Source organism: Chlamydotis macqueenii, chromosome 1, assembly GCF_036417535.1.
Source record: "Chlamydotis macqueenii isolate bChlMac1 chromosome 1, bChlMac1.mat, whole genome shotgun sequence".
Lineage (NCBI taxonomy): Eukaryota > Metazoa > Chordata > Aves > Otidiformes > Otididae > Chlamydotis > Chlamydotis macqueenii.
Window position 1 is genome coordinate 159,795,078 of NC_141556.1, and position 14,246 is coordinate 159,809,323.

Consider the following 14,246-nt stretch of genomic DNA (forward strand, 5'->3'; position numbering starts at 1 on the left):
GGCTTGCAGGATACAACGTAACCCCCTTACAAACATTTCCACTCAGTTACCTTCTTCTAAATCTTCAAAGAAGGAAACCCAGAAGACAGACAGCACAGTATTTTGCATTGCACCCACAAAAAAGTTGTAATAAAAATAAATTAACACTTTCAAATAACACTGAATTTTCTCCTCATTCACACTGATGTTTTCACAGTAAGAAAGTTCTTGGTAAGTAACTGAAATTTGGATCTACAGAGCTAAATTCAAACAGCAAGCCAAGACATTCTCCTGTGCCCAAAAGGCAAAGCTACAACTACAACTTTCAAAATAAAACCTGAAATGCTCGATTTTGTCCTTTAATTATTTATATGAAATAAGCTTTTCCTTTCTGTTGACATGAGAACACAAATGTATCACCACAGAAAACACTCTGTACTCCCCAAATCCCACAGGGTCATTAATCTTCTTTTATGCAGTACATGAAGTATTTTCACAGAACTTTTAAAATAGTTTTCCAAGGCATGCCTGATGTCATTAGCAACTCAGAAGAAGCTGACGGTCTAACAACATAATTGCTAAATATCCTCCAAAGGAGAGAATCCCTTCACTCTGTTCTAAACTTCTGCTGCCATCTACTCTATCCATACATGTAATTATCCGTGCTATTAAATTTATCTGAGAGTCCCCAATACCAAGGGTAAACAACCTGTTGTGTCAAAATTGAAGTAATGGACAGACTTTTCTTACTTCTGTTGATTTAAATGAAATTATCGGCACTCTTTCCATATGATTTGTTTCATTAGGACTCTGGTAATGGCCTAGTACTCCGCCACTGTGTATTTTCATCTGCCATGAAACAACAGTAACTCTTAAAACGTCCTTGAGAGAATACAATTTTCCCACCAGCTGTAAGGAATCCTGTATCCCAGTCAAATGCAATTTTTGTAAACAACATATTGACACTGGAAAAGAAAATCCTCAGAAAGAAATCTTTTCAAAGCCTCAGCAAATAAAAGTTATGACAAATAACATTTGTATTAACATACACCTTACCAGTAACAAATCACTTTCTGATTAACCTGGTTTAGTTGTAACTAAATCATCTCACATTTTACTTTAAATACAATGTACTAGCATTTTCACTACACATGCAATTTTTTTTCCTTACCTTTAAGGAATCAAAGCAGGCAATAACTCTTCCATTTTCAACCTGGCAACTTTTAGGGGGGTGTGCAAATTTGCATTCTTCATCAGAGCGTGAACAAGTTCCCCTCTGAAACTGCCTGCACACTTCTAATGTTAGCCATTTTGTGTCTCTTACGGGAGCAACATTCAAAGCCATGATGAAAAGCTGATTTTGAATTTGTAAATTGCTGTCGAGTGAGTTATGTCAAATAAATTTCCAAAATGAATGACAAAGGGATGGGAGAGAAAAAGAAAAAAAAAACAAAACAAAACAAAAAAACCTATAAAAAAAAATCAATCAGAAAAAATAATTTCAATTCCAATTGAAAAGGAAATTAAAAAAAAAGTGGGGGATGTCTAACTATGTCCAACACACACAAAGCAGAATAAAGAGAGAAAGTTTATCAGCAAGCAGTCACTCATCAATCATTAAGTCCCACTTGTAGACTTTTGGCTGGGAAAAAACATGCTCAGTCGCATTTCTGTCTGTAAAACACGTGGGCCTGTTGATTGTATCACAGACGCACCGGTTTTAAGCCAAGGTCCTTCAATGCAATGGCACTCCTTGATAGAGTAACAGTTCTCCGATGGTTGCTTGCTGGTATTGATTACAGAGGAAAAGCAATGCAGTCATTTGTTCATGTCCCAAAAATAACAATAATTCTTCTTCCTCCTCTGCTTTCAGTTTCCCATCAACAAATTGGCAAATGGAGACAGCTGAGGTATCTTCCACCAGGTGCAAGGTGAAGGCAATGTCTGGCTGGCAAAGACAGGAGTTTGAGAATACGGGCGTAGCAGTCCTCGTGCATCAAAGTGACTTGACAAAGGCACTTTTTAAGTCACTGACCTGACAAAACAAATACAGCATCAGTTCACGTGCAACTCATTCAAGTCAACACTACGAAACCTGCTATCCCTTTTGATCACATATTATAAGCATACTGCCAATGCTCACTTGTATTTCTTTTTTTTCCAAACAAAATCAGTCTCCTTCACGACGTTACGCATGACAAGGGAATAGCCAGTTGAAACACGTACTGCAGTAATATTCTAGGCAGAAATCCAAACGTTGGGAATGATTTAAATAGAAGAATGTGGCAGACACAATAATTAGGCATGCTGGTTGTGAAACAATTCAATCTAACGTGCTTAGTCTCCAAAACAATATACAAGAACCCGCTTCCATTAATTTAGCATTTGGCCCTTTAGATTGTGTTACTGCTTTATAAGCTATTACTTGTTATTTGTTCATCCTTAGAAATGAAGACGGTAGTATTCCGTTCAGATTTTTTTGTCTCCTTCCCTCACTGCTCCTCAAGGGAAAAAGACCAAACAAAAAAAAAATCTGTAATTCCAAAGTTACAGCAGAAAATCCCTTCCACATTCAGGAAATGGAGCTAGTTTCCCTGTTGAGCTAAAGGCTGTTTCATAAAGGCTTCATGAAAGGACTCACCACTAAGTCATCATCCTCTAATGAGTTCTTTCTAATACGAGGCAGCCTTTATCTAAATTTTCCTTTGATTACATTGGCTTTCATGTACCTTTACAAGTACATGGTTCAGCATCAAAATCTAAGACTTAAATATCAAGCTTAAGCTATTTGGGGACTATAAAACACCTAGGATATTTTACAGATAAACAGATCTGAAAATCAAAGGGTTAGATATTATAAGTATTTCTTAATAAATGACTATATTTTATACGCAGACTGTGAAACCACATTCATGATGCTTCCTTCTCTTCAGCTTCAAAGGAACACAACTCTCACTTTGCAGATACCAGCCAGAAACAGTTGATCGATTATTTTTGTGCAAGAAGAATAAAGAAAGGCAGGACTGGAATAAGTGAGGTTTTAAAATTAATCAATAAAAATAGCTCTAAAAACAGTCAGCTTTCCCATGCCAGAATAATTACCATTCTGTGCTGGGATTCATCCAATTTAATTGAAGTCAGTATTGTTAGTAATACGAGTAAGAATTACTCACACACAGTTCAGGAACAGACTCCACTTCTGAGTTCCAGGTTTTCACACCAAAAGGCTTTTTCTATTACTCAGCAATGCTACCAGAAAGGATTTTACTATGTGACTGATACCTACAACCAAAATTTGCTACTGCTAGCTAGAATAAAAGGCAATGCAATGCTAATTGCTCAAAAATTCAGTTTCAAGTCCAACATGCAATAAGATGGGTCTGGATGACACTTAGCTAGCTTTACCTGGTCATCAAGAATAATGAGTTGCAAGAGAATTAGTACATTTTAAAACACTTACACACAATTGTAGTATAGTACAGTACATGAATTAAATATTTCTCAAATTCAATATTCCATCAATGTTGTCCCATGGCATCAATGAACAGCGAGGTTAAGCTGAAAACATCCAAAGAGGTGAGAAAATACTTGTAAATGAATGAAAAGGAATGAGAAGGGCAAAAACAAGGAGAGCCACTCCGAAAGAACTTACTTGAGCTGATAGCTTGTTGCGTTGGTGATTTAGCTGGCTTAAATGTGAAAGAGGAAATATTCTCCCTAGAGCCACCCATTCCAATTCAGAAATGTCAGTAACAGTTTTCAGTAATAGATGTAGCAGACAGATGGAAATTTTGGGAAAAGGGTAATTGCTGTACCGCACACCGCTGAAAGCCAGAAGTAGTAATACTCTGCTGGGCTGCATACTACTCAAAATGACAAAGTCGTTTCTCAAGTAGTAGGTGTTAAGACTGAAGAAAACCAGACATTGCACATGGTGGCAAAGCAAACAGCACGCACTATGTAAATGGCAGTAGTCATGGCTTTAAAAAAAAAAAAACAAAAACATGCACAACAGAATCACATATGAGATTCCTGAGACTGCAGCAAGAATTAACACCAAAAAGTGTTTGGAGGTGGGGTAGAGGGTAGAAGAGGCATGAAATACAGCGTCATCCTATTTCGTATCTTCTTACTACATTAACATTTTCTAAAGAAAGGGAAGCATTACAGGTTTGTCTCAAAAATCTGTGTCTTGTCAAAAACAACACCACTATCCGATTTCTCAAGAGACTGAGTGCTTTAGCAGTTTCTACTGATACAGACTTAGAAGAGACAGAGCCAAGACCTTTTTGAAGGAGGCCATGCCTTCAGCAGGAGGCACGTGTGAACACGGTAGAGACAAAAGAATTTGGAGTGCTTCATTGCTATCACTTACATGGTCTATGTGTTCACAACCACATTCTGGGCACCTGCCATACCTCCTCTGCCCATCACCTGCACTGGTAAGATGAAGGAGGAGATGCTATCTGGAAAGCCTGAACATGAGAGGGAAGCAATAGAAGTAGAAAAAAGAGGAAAGGCGAACTGGGGAAAAAAAAGTTATGGGAGGAGCCAAGAAAAGTAGACTTCAAGATATGAGGAAAGAGCTCAAGCGAAGGGAAAAAAAAATCAGAGTGGAATGTAAGAAAGTGAAATGGCTGGTTGTGGAAGAAGGAAGGAAGAGACTTCAAGGGAAATAAGGAAAAAGTGAGATGGGTGTGGAAGAAAGATGGAGGGAGGATGCAAACACTGGGGGAGAAACGGGTGAGAAGGAGTTTTAGAAGGAAGGCAGAAGAGACTATAGTTACAGGGGAAAATCCAGCGGTTTTGGTAAACAGAGGGAAGAAAATGAGAGAAAAGAAGCATGGGGAAAATACAAATAAAATAAAAGTAGTAAAAAAAGCCTCAATAAAATGCCTCTGAGGCAACAGGCCATTACTAACACTACAGCCCAGTCTGACCTTATGGATTGCAAAACTCGCCCATGTGGAGAGCATCAGACCTCCAGCAAGTGTGAACTCTGCTCCTCTTTCCATCGCTTCTTAGCTTCCATTTGTGTCCCAACATATCGGGCAAAGTTAGCTGTCATGCCAAAACCAACGGGATCTCACCAGCCTTGAGCCCTCAGCATCAACAGGGTCCCTTATCCAGGCAAAAGGTTTGCTTTTCAGTTTGCCTGGGGGTTTTGTTTAGTTGTTTTATTGTTCTTGCTATTAAGGATTCCAGCTTGAGCCTACAATCCCCACTGTAGTTAAACAAACTACCGAGACTTAGACATTCACAACTGAGATGCAAAATGTTCTTAATTAAGCTGAAGAAAACACTCAGCATAATAAGTATAAAAGAACTATATTTGGTTGGCTGGTTTTTTACAACTATTGCTGTTTATTTTCAGTCTCTCACACACTTGGACCAATAGAATTGATCCAGAATGCACATCTACAAATGCAGTTTTTCATGTGCTAAGTGAAATAAATTCATATATTTGTAAAAACAATTTAGTTTTAGATCTCTCCTTTCAGATAAGGCATGGAGGAGGCATTTGCCAATCTCATGTTCTCCTGAGAGAGTGGGAAAGAGCCCACCTTAGGCTCCAGATCTTCTTTCTGTTCTAAACCACAAAATCATTTTTCCTTTTCCAAGTAGGCAAAAAAAAAACCCAAATCCCAGTAAAAAAACCTCAAAGTCTTTCATTATTAAAGAAGGCAAAGCACACAGGTGCTAGCAGCCCCCAGAGAAGGCTACCATTGTGAGGAACACCAGGCAGCCAGTGTCTTTGGGAGTCACAAGTGAGCACAAAGCCCTGCCGCATTATAAACCAGTGGATCGCTCAGCTAGAAAACAGGAGCTCTTGCTATTCATAAAATACAAGCTGCTTGATATGTAGTTTTATTTATCAGACAGATTATGTAGCAATGGATTATGTAGTATCTGTCTAATGGAGAGGCTGACACTTCCTGGACACGTTATAGTCATGCTTCACTAGATAGGGTGTAGTAATGAGCTAAAATCTCATCTACAAAAAGCCAACTCTGCAGATGATTACTCCCAGTAAAGGAGTAGAGTTCCAACACCAATCTCTAAAGGAACCACTAAGTTAACTAAAAAGGTATTAAAACAGTTTTCCACTTTACTCTTAGAGAATTAAGCACTCCACATTATTCATCAAATTAGAATCTTCAGTAAGAGATGTCAAGACTGGGGCTCAATTTATTGCTCCTACTGTCAACGTTTAACACAATGACATATATATTTCTTCTAGATATACATCAGAAACTCAAGAATTTAAGTTAGAAAACTCTCAGTTGTATCTAAGAGGGATTGCACGGTTTAAAGTACACAAACTCTTCTTTCCCAGCAAGCCAGAAGAGATTTACTAAATATACTTAGCTTTACAAGGTTGACCATTTACAACGGCCTGTTTTGAAAATAAGGAATGAAAAAAAAAAACCAAAAACAATCTAAAGTCTGGCTATCTTGTGGAAGCAGGGTGTTCCTCCTTTAGGTCACTAGCAGAGAAGAAACCTGTTGACTGTGGACTGTCAGAACAGATATCTGCTGCCCAAATTCAGTTAAACATTTGAACTCAGGTGGGATAAAACTCACCTTCAGGACCCAGCTACACTTCCCAAAATTGACCTGCTGGACACTAAGTGCCAACAGAATGTCTTGAGAACTCACTTTTCAAAACCAGCACAGATATACTGCAAGTCTTCAGAGACTGTTAGTTTAGCCAAACATGGGAACACCTGGGACCAAAGTCATATCTCTAATCCCAGGGAAATGGTACTGCCCAGTTTTAAGCCCTTGACCCAAAGCAGGTTGCCGCCACAACTTTTGTAAGCTTACATGCAAACACAAATTCATGTTGCTTACTTTCAGAAAATCATGTCCATAGCCTTAAATTTACTTCAGGAATCTTCTAACAAAGAAACAGAACAATGATGCTGCAGTAGGCACCAGGCACAACGAACTTCAAGTGGAAATTGTGAGCTCTGACTTGAAGCTGCAGGTAGCGGAAAACAAGGTCTCTATCCTTAGACACGGTTAACCATAAGCATCACTGGCTTCACACTCCAAAACACAAGTTCACGAACCCGTAACACTTCAACTACATACCACCTTACCTCAGATTCTCATGGCGTTCAGCAAGTCCCAGCTACCTGTCCAGGAGATAAACTAACCTATAAGAAATAAGCCCCATGGTTTAGCCACTCCCTTCAGCCTGGGCTTACTAGCATCAAGTCATCGATTTCACCTGGGACAGGCAATGTAGAACAAAATACAACCATTCCCAGATATCCCAAGACATCCCATGACATCCAAACACAAGGATTAACCAATGTGCCCCACTCTACAGATGCACCTTCAGACTACTGAAAAGCATTGTGTTGTCCTTCAAAAAGCTGCCGCTCCTTCAGCAGCTGACCACATTTGCAAAGGAAACTCGCTTTGCAGTCCCCTATGTTTACAGCCAAAACCCAGTGGAAAGATTCCCAGTATAAGTCTAATACATAGAGATCCTTCTATAACCAGATCAAGATAAGTATCTTGAGCATTCAGAATGGAAATACAGATATGCGAAGACCGACAACTACTGAGCTCTCACCCTTAAGGTCAGGAAAAGGCACCCAAATCCCACTAAGTCATACCTCTTGTTTACGGCCCCACAGCAGACTCCCCTTTCAAAGCCCTTGGGACACAATCACACGTTTAGGAGACAGTGGCAGGTTCAAAAGACGGTGGGACTTTGCTTCAGTTTTTCAACTAAACCTCACTGTTATATTGTTTTAAATGTCATTTTTTTTCCCCCCACTGTTTATACTTTAAATAGCATCCAAGGCCTCCAAACCAAAGAGAAGCTGCTCACCACAGAACCACTGTGACCCCAGGGGCACACTCCAGAAATCGCTTTCAATCCCAGCTACCTGCCACTTCCTTGACTCCCCCACGCTGTTTTCTCTCCCCTCCCTCAGACTCCCTGCTGAGGAAAGCAAGGCTGCAGCTTAATCCCAGGCTAAAGCTGGCTCGGTTATGATCTGCCTCCCTAGGTGCAGAATAAAGCCAACACAGCAGCATGAAGCATCCTGTGCCACGTGTGCCGGCCAGCTCAACAAAGATGTGTCCACCTGCCCACACACCTTGACGGAGTAAAGAGCAGAGTGGGTGTGATAGGGCACGGGCTACAGCCCTGCCTCCTCCCCTGCATCCCACCTGCCGCAGGTCTGGCTCCTCATTGCAAGCGCCTGTAATGACGATGCTGTATCCCACGGGACGCACTCCCTGTCCCTGGAAACAAGGCTGACTCTCACTTATTGCATGCTAATTTAAGCCTCACTGTGCAAAATCCCTCCCTAACCAATACAGGGAGGACCTTATGTCAAAAGATGCTAATGTGAATTAAAAATAAAATAAAATAAAATAAATTTTACAGACAAATGATGTGACAGCCAGCATGCTTGTTAATCCCATTTTAATAAATTACATTCTTAAGAAAAGAACATGCAAGAGATTTTCATGTGGTGGATAGGCTTTTCTCACTCCATCAGCCCACCAGATTGGGAAACAGGAGCAGAAAGTGATGCGATAGCACACAGGTATAATTCATCGGCTAGTACTACGCCAGCTTCATATTCATCTCTTGAACTGATTTCTAAAATCTCGTTCACATTTCTGAGATGTAGCCTGGTACTAGTGTATCTAGTAAGACTGGACAATGTGTGGTAGAGTTTAGTAATGTCTCTGCATAGTTCAGTAAAATTACAGCATTAAAACCAGAATCAGGCTTCTGGTTCATTTCTGAATTGTTGTGAAGCCACAAAAAAAAATAATATTCCCTATATTCAAGAAACAAGAGAAAATGAGAGAGACTTCCATGAAACGGCATCCATTCTTTGATGGCAAATGAGTGGAAAACCTTTCTGCCACCATAACATTAGATGACAAAAACATTCAATTACAGTAGAAAGTGATGAATGCATTTTCTTCTACAAATTTCAGATTAAACTTGTGAGTTGTTAATAATTTTGAGGGATTTTGTTCCACTCTGTTAAGATGTTAAGCAGCTTCCATTTTGCATCGAGCAAATCAGTATTGCTCAAATGAGGAAGAAGCCAGAACTGCCCTGTCAGAGAAGCAGCCTACTAGTTTGACCAGGTGGCTGGAAGCCAAAAATATTAAAATTCTAATCCCAATTCCTGTATTTATTTGATCTGAACTCTGCAGAAGTCAAAAGTGTCCTGACTTACACAAGAATCATTATTTATTTTATTTACTTGACTTGGAGATCACTATTGCAACATCTCCCTTCGCCTGTTATACAACCAGAGAAGAACACCTGTCAGCCATAATTCAGATGAACAGTTTACCCAGAGTGGGTTCTGTTTTAGTCAAGCCAACAACAGTCCAGGGACAGGTTAGAAAAGTCTTGACGGTCTATTTTACTTAAACTGAGCACGACCTCCAAGTATCAGTTTTGTTACGTGAGCCATATTCTCCTTGTCATGTGCCAGGTTCAGGCTTTTTTAGTACGTCCCACACTATTTACAGTACAGCACTGAGCTTCGTATTCAAACTTGCCTGTTGACTGTGAAGTTGGCTTTACCATGTAACAACACTAATGTCCTTTGTCCCCGGAGAAGCAGGTGGGGAGGAAGTAGCCCCAGAATGCCCAAGACTACAAAACTCTGAGCAACTTAAGAATACAAAACTCTGAATGTTCTGATAAGAATGCAGAATAACATCTGGCTTACCTGAATGTTGCCTTTGCCAAGTACTTGGCATCTCAGAGAATCAGGCCTGAAGTAGCTGTGGGATTTAAGAGTTCTCACATACTTCTACATGTTTGGGATTCCTTTCCCTTTTCTCATCCTTCTTAGTTCTAGTGACACACTCATTTCATGGAGGGGAGAGGTGTTTTTGTCAGATTCTTTCCCAGCCATACGCTGTATGCTTACCCAGGGAAGTGGCCAAGCCACCCTCCCTGGAGGTATTTAGGAGAAGGGTAGGCATGGTATTTAGGGACGCAGTTTAGTGGTGGACTTGGCAGTCTTACGTTTATGGTTGGACTTGATGATCTTAAAGGTCTTTTCCCAAGTAAATGATTCTATGATTCCAGGAATCCACTGACTGTGAAACAACAGGCACAGCCCGGGACCTTTTAAGTGATGCACTGTGCTACTTTGCTAATAGACCAAGAAATATTTCTGCTGAACTTTAAGTCTGTAGATGACTAGAGCCCACAAGAGTATTTTTTAACATCAAAGTGCTTCGAAGCCATGCTGATAAAAGTAATGCTCATTATGCTTCAGTTAAAATGCAATTGCAGAAAACAGTTTATCTTCTTCGAGCAAACTTTTTTTTTTTTTACAATGATCCCGCTCCACTGAATCTTCTCCTCCTCTCTTGGTCTATACATTCTCTCCCAGTCTGCAACTTAAACACTTCTAAGTCTAAAGAAATCTGATTTTATCCTGTAGGTGTATAAATTTCACATACAAAATTCTGCTCCCACCTTGACAAGAGGACGAAAGCAATTTCTGTTTCTGCACCTCTGCGAGCAGAGTTAATCATCCCCGGCAGCAATGACGTTATCACTTGGCCTCTTGTGGACACAAATGTTTTGCTTTTGGCAGAGTGTAGCACGTAATAGCTATTAATCAAACCCAGTTCCCCAGGGAAGGGTATCCCAGTGTATTGGGAGCTTCTACTCACACCAAGCTGCAGACATGCATTGTATTTCTTTTTTGGGGGGGAGGACTGTAAAAATATTCATAGAAAAGCATGCTTAGGTACTGTGAAATTTTTATAGTCTGGCATGGAGGGAACACATGATCTGCTCTCACCTGCCAAAGGACAGATAACATGCTGTTACACAGGAGTACAATTTAAAAGAGCTCAGGTTGTTGTCCATTTTGTATTCTCTCTACTCCGGTCTCGCAGCGAGCCCAGAAGGCAGAGCTCTTACCAAGGTATCTGTCTATGTGACAAACAGCATCTCTTTGCACTGAAAGACAAGGACAGCTCTGAATAAACCAAGGACTCCATGTAAACTAAGATATTTCGAACTCACAAGCTTAACATATGTTTAAGACCGCCAAGAGCATTATTAATAACACACTCCTACAAATTACCCAGCTCAGGGAAGTTGCATGGCACACCCAAACCAAGCTCCCAAGGCGAGGGCAGCAAGAGCACTACCTAATGCTATTAACTCCAACCGCCTCTTAAGCGCTAAACCCCTTCTGCTGAACAGATTCCCTGCACCAAATCCAAGCAGCACTGCAGTTCTGAGATAAAATACCTGCATTTCTCTCTTGTTTTCTCCATTTGTGTTTTACTAGAGAACAGGATCCCGAAGTACACAAGGATGACTTCAGCAGGTCAGCCAAAAAGTCCATCTCACACAACATCCAGTCTCTAACCACAGCCAATACCAGTTGGCTATAGAAGAACGCAAAACCAGGGCAGGCAGAGTGCAGTAATTTCCATGAATCTTCTCCCAGTAGTTACAGTAACCTGTAACCGATGTCTTTGTATTTAATAGGTCTCGCTGGATTTTTTTTTTTCCATGGATTTGCCCACTCCCTTTTCGAACACTGCTCTATGAGAAGTGTCTTTCATCATCATGTGTGTAGAAAGTAGGATATCAAGAGGGAGCCCGACTGGTTTTCACAATTATTGACAAAAGCTTGGACTCTCAGGAGAGGAACGTGGATATGGAAGGAAATACTTCAGGACTTTGGATATTTAAAAAAATCTGAAAACACCCACCCAATGGAGCTGGGAAGTAAGATGACTGACTACAAAACCTCAAGTAAATCTGTGCTGCTACTGGCTTATTACCCCTGAATGGGTTAAACTAGAAAAGAGAACATGCCTTTTCCTTCCAGTGAAAGTGGAGCTTGGAGAAAAGCACTTTTAAAACCTACCAACAGAGGAAGAAATACCAAGGCCCTCTGCGCCCCAAGGTACTTCACCCTGGACCGTTCCCAGAAGCAATGCTTTCTCAGCATCCAGCAGAGAAGGAGGAACTCCTGAGAGTGTACCCAGAGGAGTCCAAGCGAGGCACCCTCTTGTCCGACCTTCTGCCTTCTGTAAGACCCGGAGCATTTCGCAACCATCTCAAACACATTTTGGAAGCAGTAACTCATCACAATGGCAAAGCACTTCCAACAGGGAAAAGAAAAAACCTCAATCGTGTCTTTACTCCTCAGAGTGTTGCCCAAGCAAGCCTTCATCAGCGTCTACTTTATCGCGAGGATTCAATTGCCCTTTCCCTCTTCATTAGTAGTGTGCACATTACATGCAACGAAGTTTTATTTACTTCCAAAACTAAAGAAATCCTCATGTTGCAGAACATAAGCAAGTGCTTTATGTCTTACATATCTCACGGGAAGTACTGCAAAGCCAGATTAAGCATCTATGTCAGAACACTTTATATCTTATAGAATCATAGAATCATAGAATGGTTAGATGATCCAGGTAGATGATGTCTGTTGCTTGTCCCTTGTCCACCGATGCCGTCACCCCATCATAGAAGGCCACCAAATGGGTCAAGCACAATCTGCCCTTGGTGAAGCCATGTTGGCTGTCACCAACCAGTGAAAAGTTAAAAGCAGTTAAAAAGAAAGAACAGCACCCTAACTTTAAAGTCACCTGTGGAATAACAGATTGTTATCAAGTACCTTCAAAGGCAATTTCATTTTTTTTTAAATAATGTTTTTATGCTAACATTCAGACAGCAAGTGTTTTATATAAGAGAAATTGAAATCTTCCACTGAAAGCCATTTTTCAAAGACTCTTCCAGTCAAGGAGAAATAAGTAATGGGTTTGTTTCTTTTTTTTTGGCACAGCTCTGGAGAGAAAGGAAGGAAAAAAAAAAAAGTAGTATTCAACAGGTTATTGGTCTCTTCTGAAGGTAGGTTGCCTTTTTGTGTTTTGAACAGAAATTGCTTCCTGCCTGATTATCTTTGGTCCTCCAAGGCGAATAAAGAAAATATCTAATCAAGCTTAACATGACGATAACTATAAAAGAGTTTCTTCTCAAAACTCATGCATTTGTCCACAAAAAAAACCAACTCAACCAGCATTTAAAACTTCAGAGGCTACCTGTTTTATGTCTGACAATGCATAATGGAAATTTATTCTCCCTGGAATAAAATAAATTTACATTTAGTGAACCACTATTCTTTTGTCAAAAAGGTATCACAAGTTCAGAAAGTGAATGCTTTTCTTCCAAAACTGTTTTTGCAACTGATGGCAGAGAAACCAAGAAGAGCTTTTCTCAGAGTCCTTGCAAGTTCTGATGAATTTCTGTTTTCCTAGAAATCTTGAAAACTTCTGTTTAATCCTGAGGCAAATAATGGAGTTACAACTGGAAGGAACACACAGTAACTATCTGCAGATACTGCCTACCAGAGCAAACACTTATTTTTCTTCTGATCTCTATGACGATGGATTTTGGGTTTGGTGTGCAGTCCTGCTACTGACTTTCCTTTTTGCTTGAGCACCAACTAAAAAGCACTGACCCAACAAAAATGGGTCGTATCGATCTGTTGTTTTAATTTGTATAACACATCTCTTGGTCCAAAAAGCTCACCACCCATTGCCACTTGAAGAAAGTCACTTTTTAACCCAGTTTCATTTTAGCAAAGAAACTTTTTTTTTTTTTAATTAGTAACAAGAGACTAAGTACTTAAAACAATGGACAGCGAGGATAAACTTCCCAAGTTTGTTCCTGCGTATTAGTAGTCTACAGTAAGGACATTGGATGAGTCCTTTTTTCTGCCATGTGCATAGTTCAGTTGTCCGCAACAGTAAAAGGGCACATAAACTACATTCAGATTTCTGAAAGAAAAAACAAACAAACAAACAAACAAAACCTGTCAGTATCTTCTAAAAGCAACTTTAATGTACAGATAATTCCTTCTCATTTCTGTTAGCTTAAAAGCTGGAAAGGGAACGGATTCAGGCAGGAATACTGTAATCAGGCAGTGTCAGCCAGTACTCTTAAGTCCCAGACCCAAGCATATCCCTATCTTTAATAAAAAAATTTCTCAGTATTTAAATGACAATCCTTCTCTATTTTAATTCAGCTATTTAATATGTAAAGAGAGCAATAGGAAAAAAGTCTTTCCTACTCTTACTACGTCTTGTTGAAAACTTTCCTGAAGGAATTTTCAGCATCTCCATGCCTCCTCACACCAAAAGGTGAAAATATTGGGGGGGGAAAGCAGTATTATTTTAGTAATATTGAAACAATTCCACCTTGACACTTTATTTTCATA

General features: G+C 39.9%; 1 protein-coding gene across 8 annotated transcripts in view; it reads right to left on the bottom strand.

Annotated features, from left to right (window-relative positions):
• MBNL2 (muscleblind like splicing regulator 2) overlaps window positions 1–14,246 on the bottom strand; it is a 112,623-nt gene that overhangs the window by 71,439 nt on the left and 26,938 nt on the right. For all 8 annotated transcript variants that reach the window (XM_086771311.1, XM_086771301.1, XM_086771355.1 and 5 more), the window contains exon 2: window positions 1,151–2,014. In XM_086771311.1, the coding sequence (XP_086627437.1) occupies window positions 1,151–1,324 (174 nt within the window). In that variant the 5' untranslated portion in view covers window positions 1,325–2,014. The remainder of the gene's footprint in view (window positions 1–1,150; window positions 2,015–14,246) is intronic.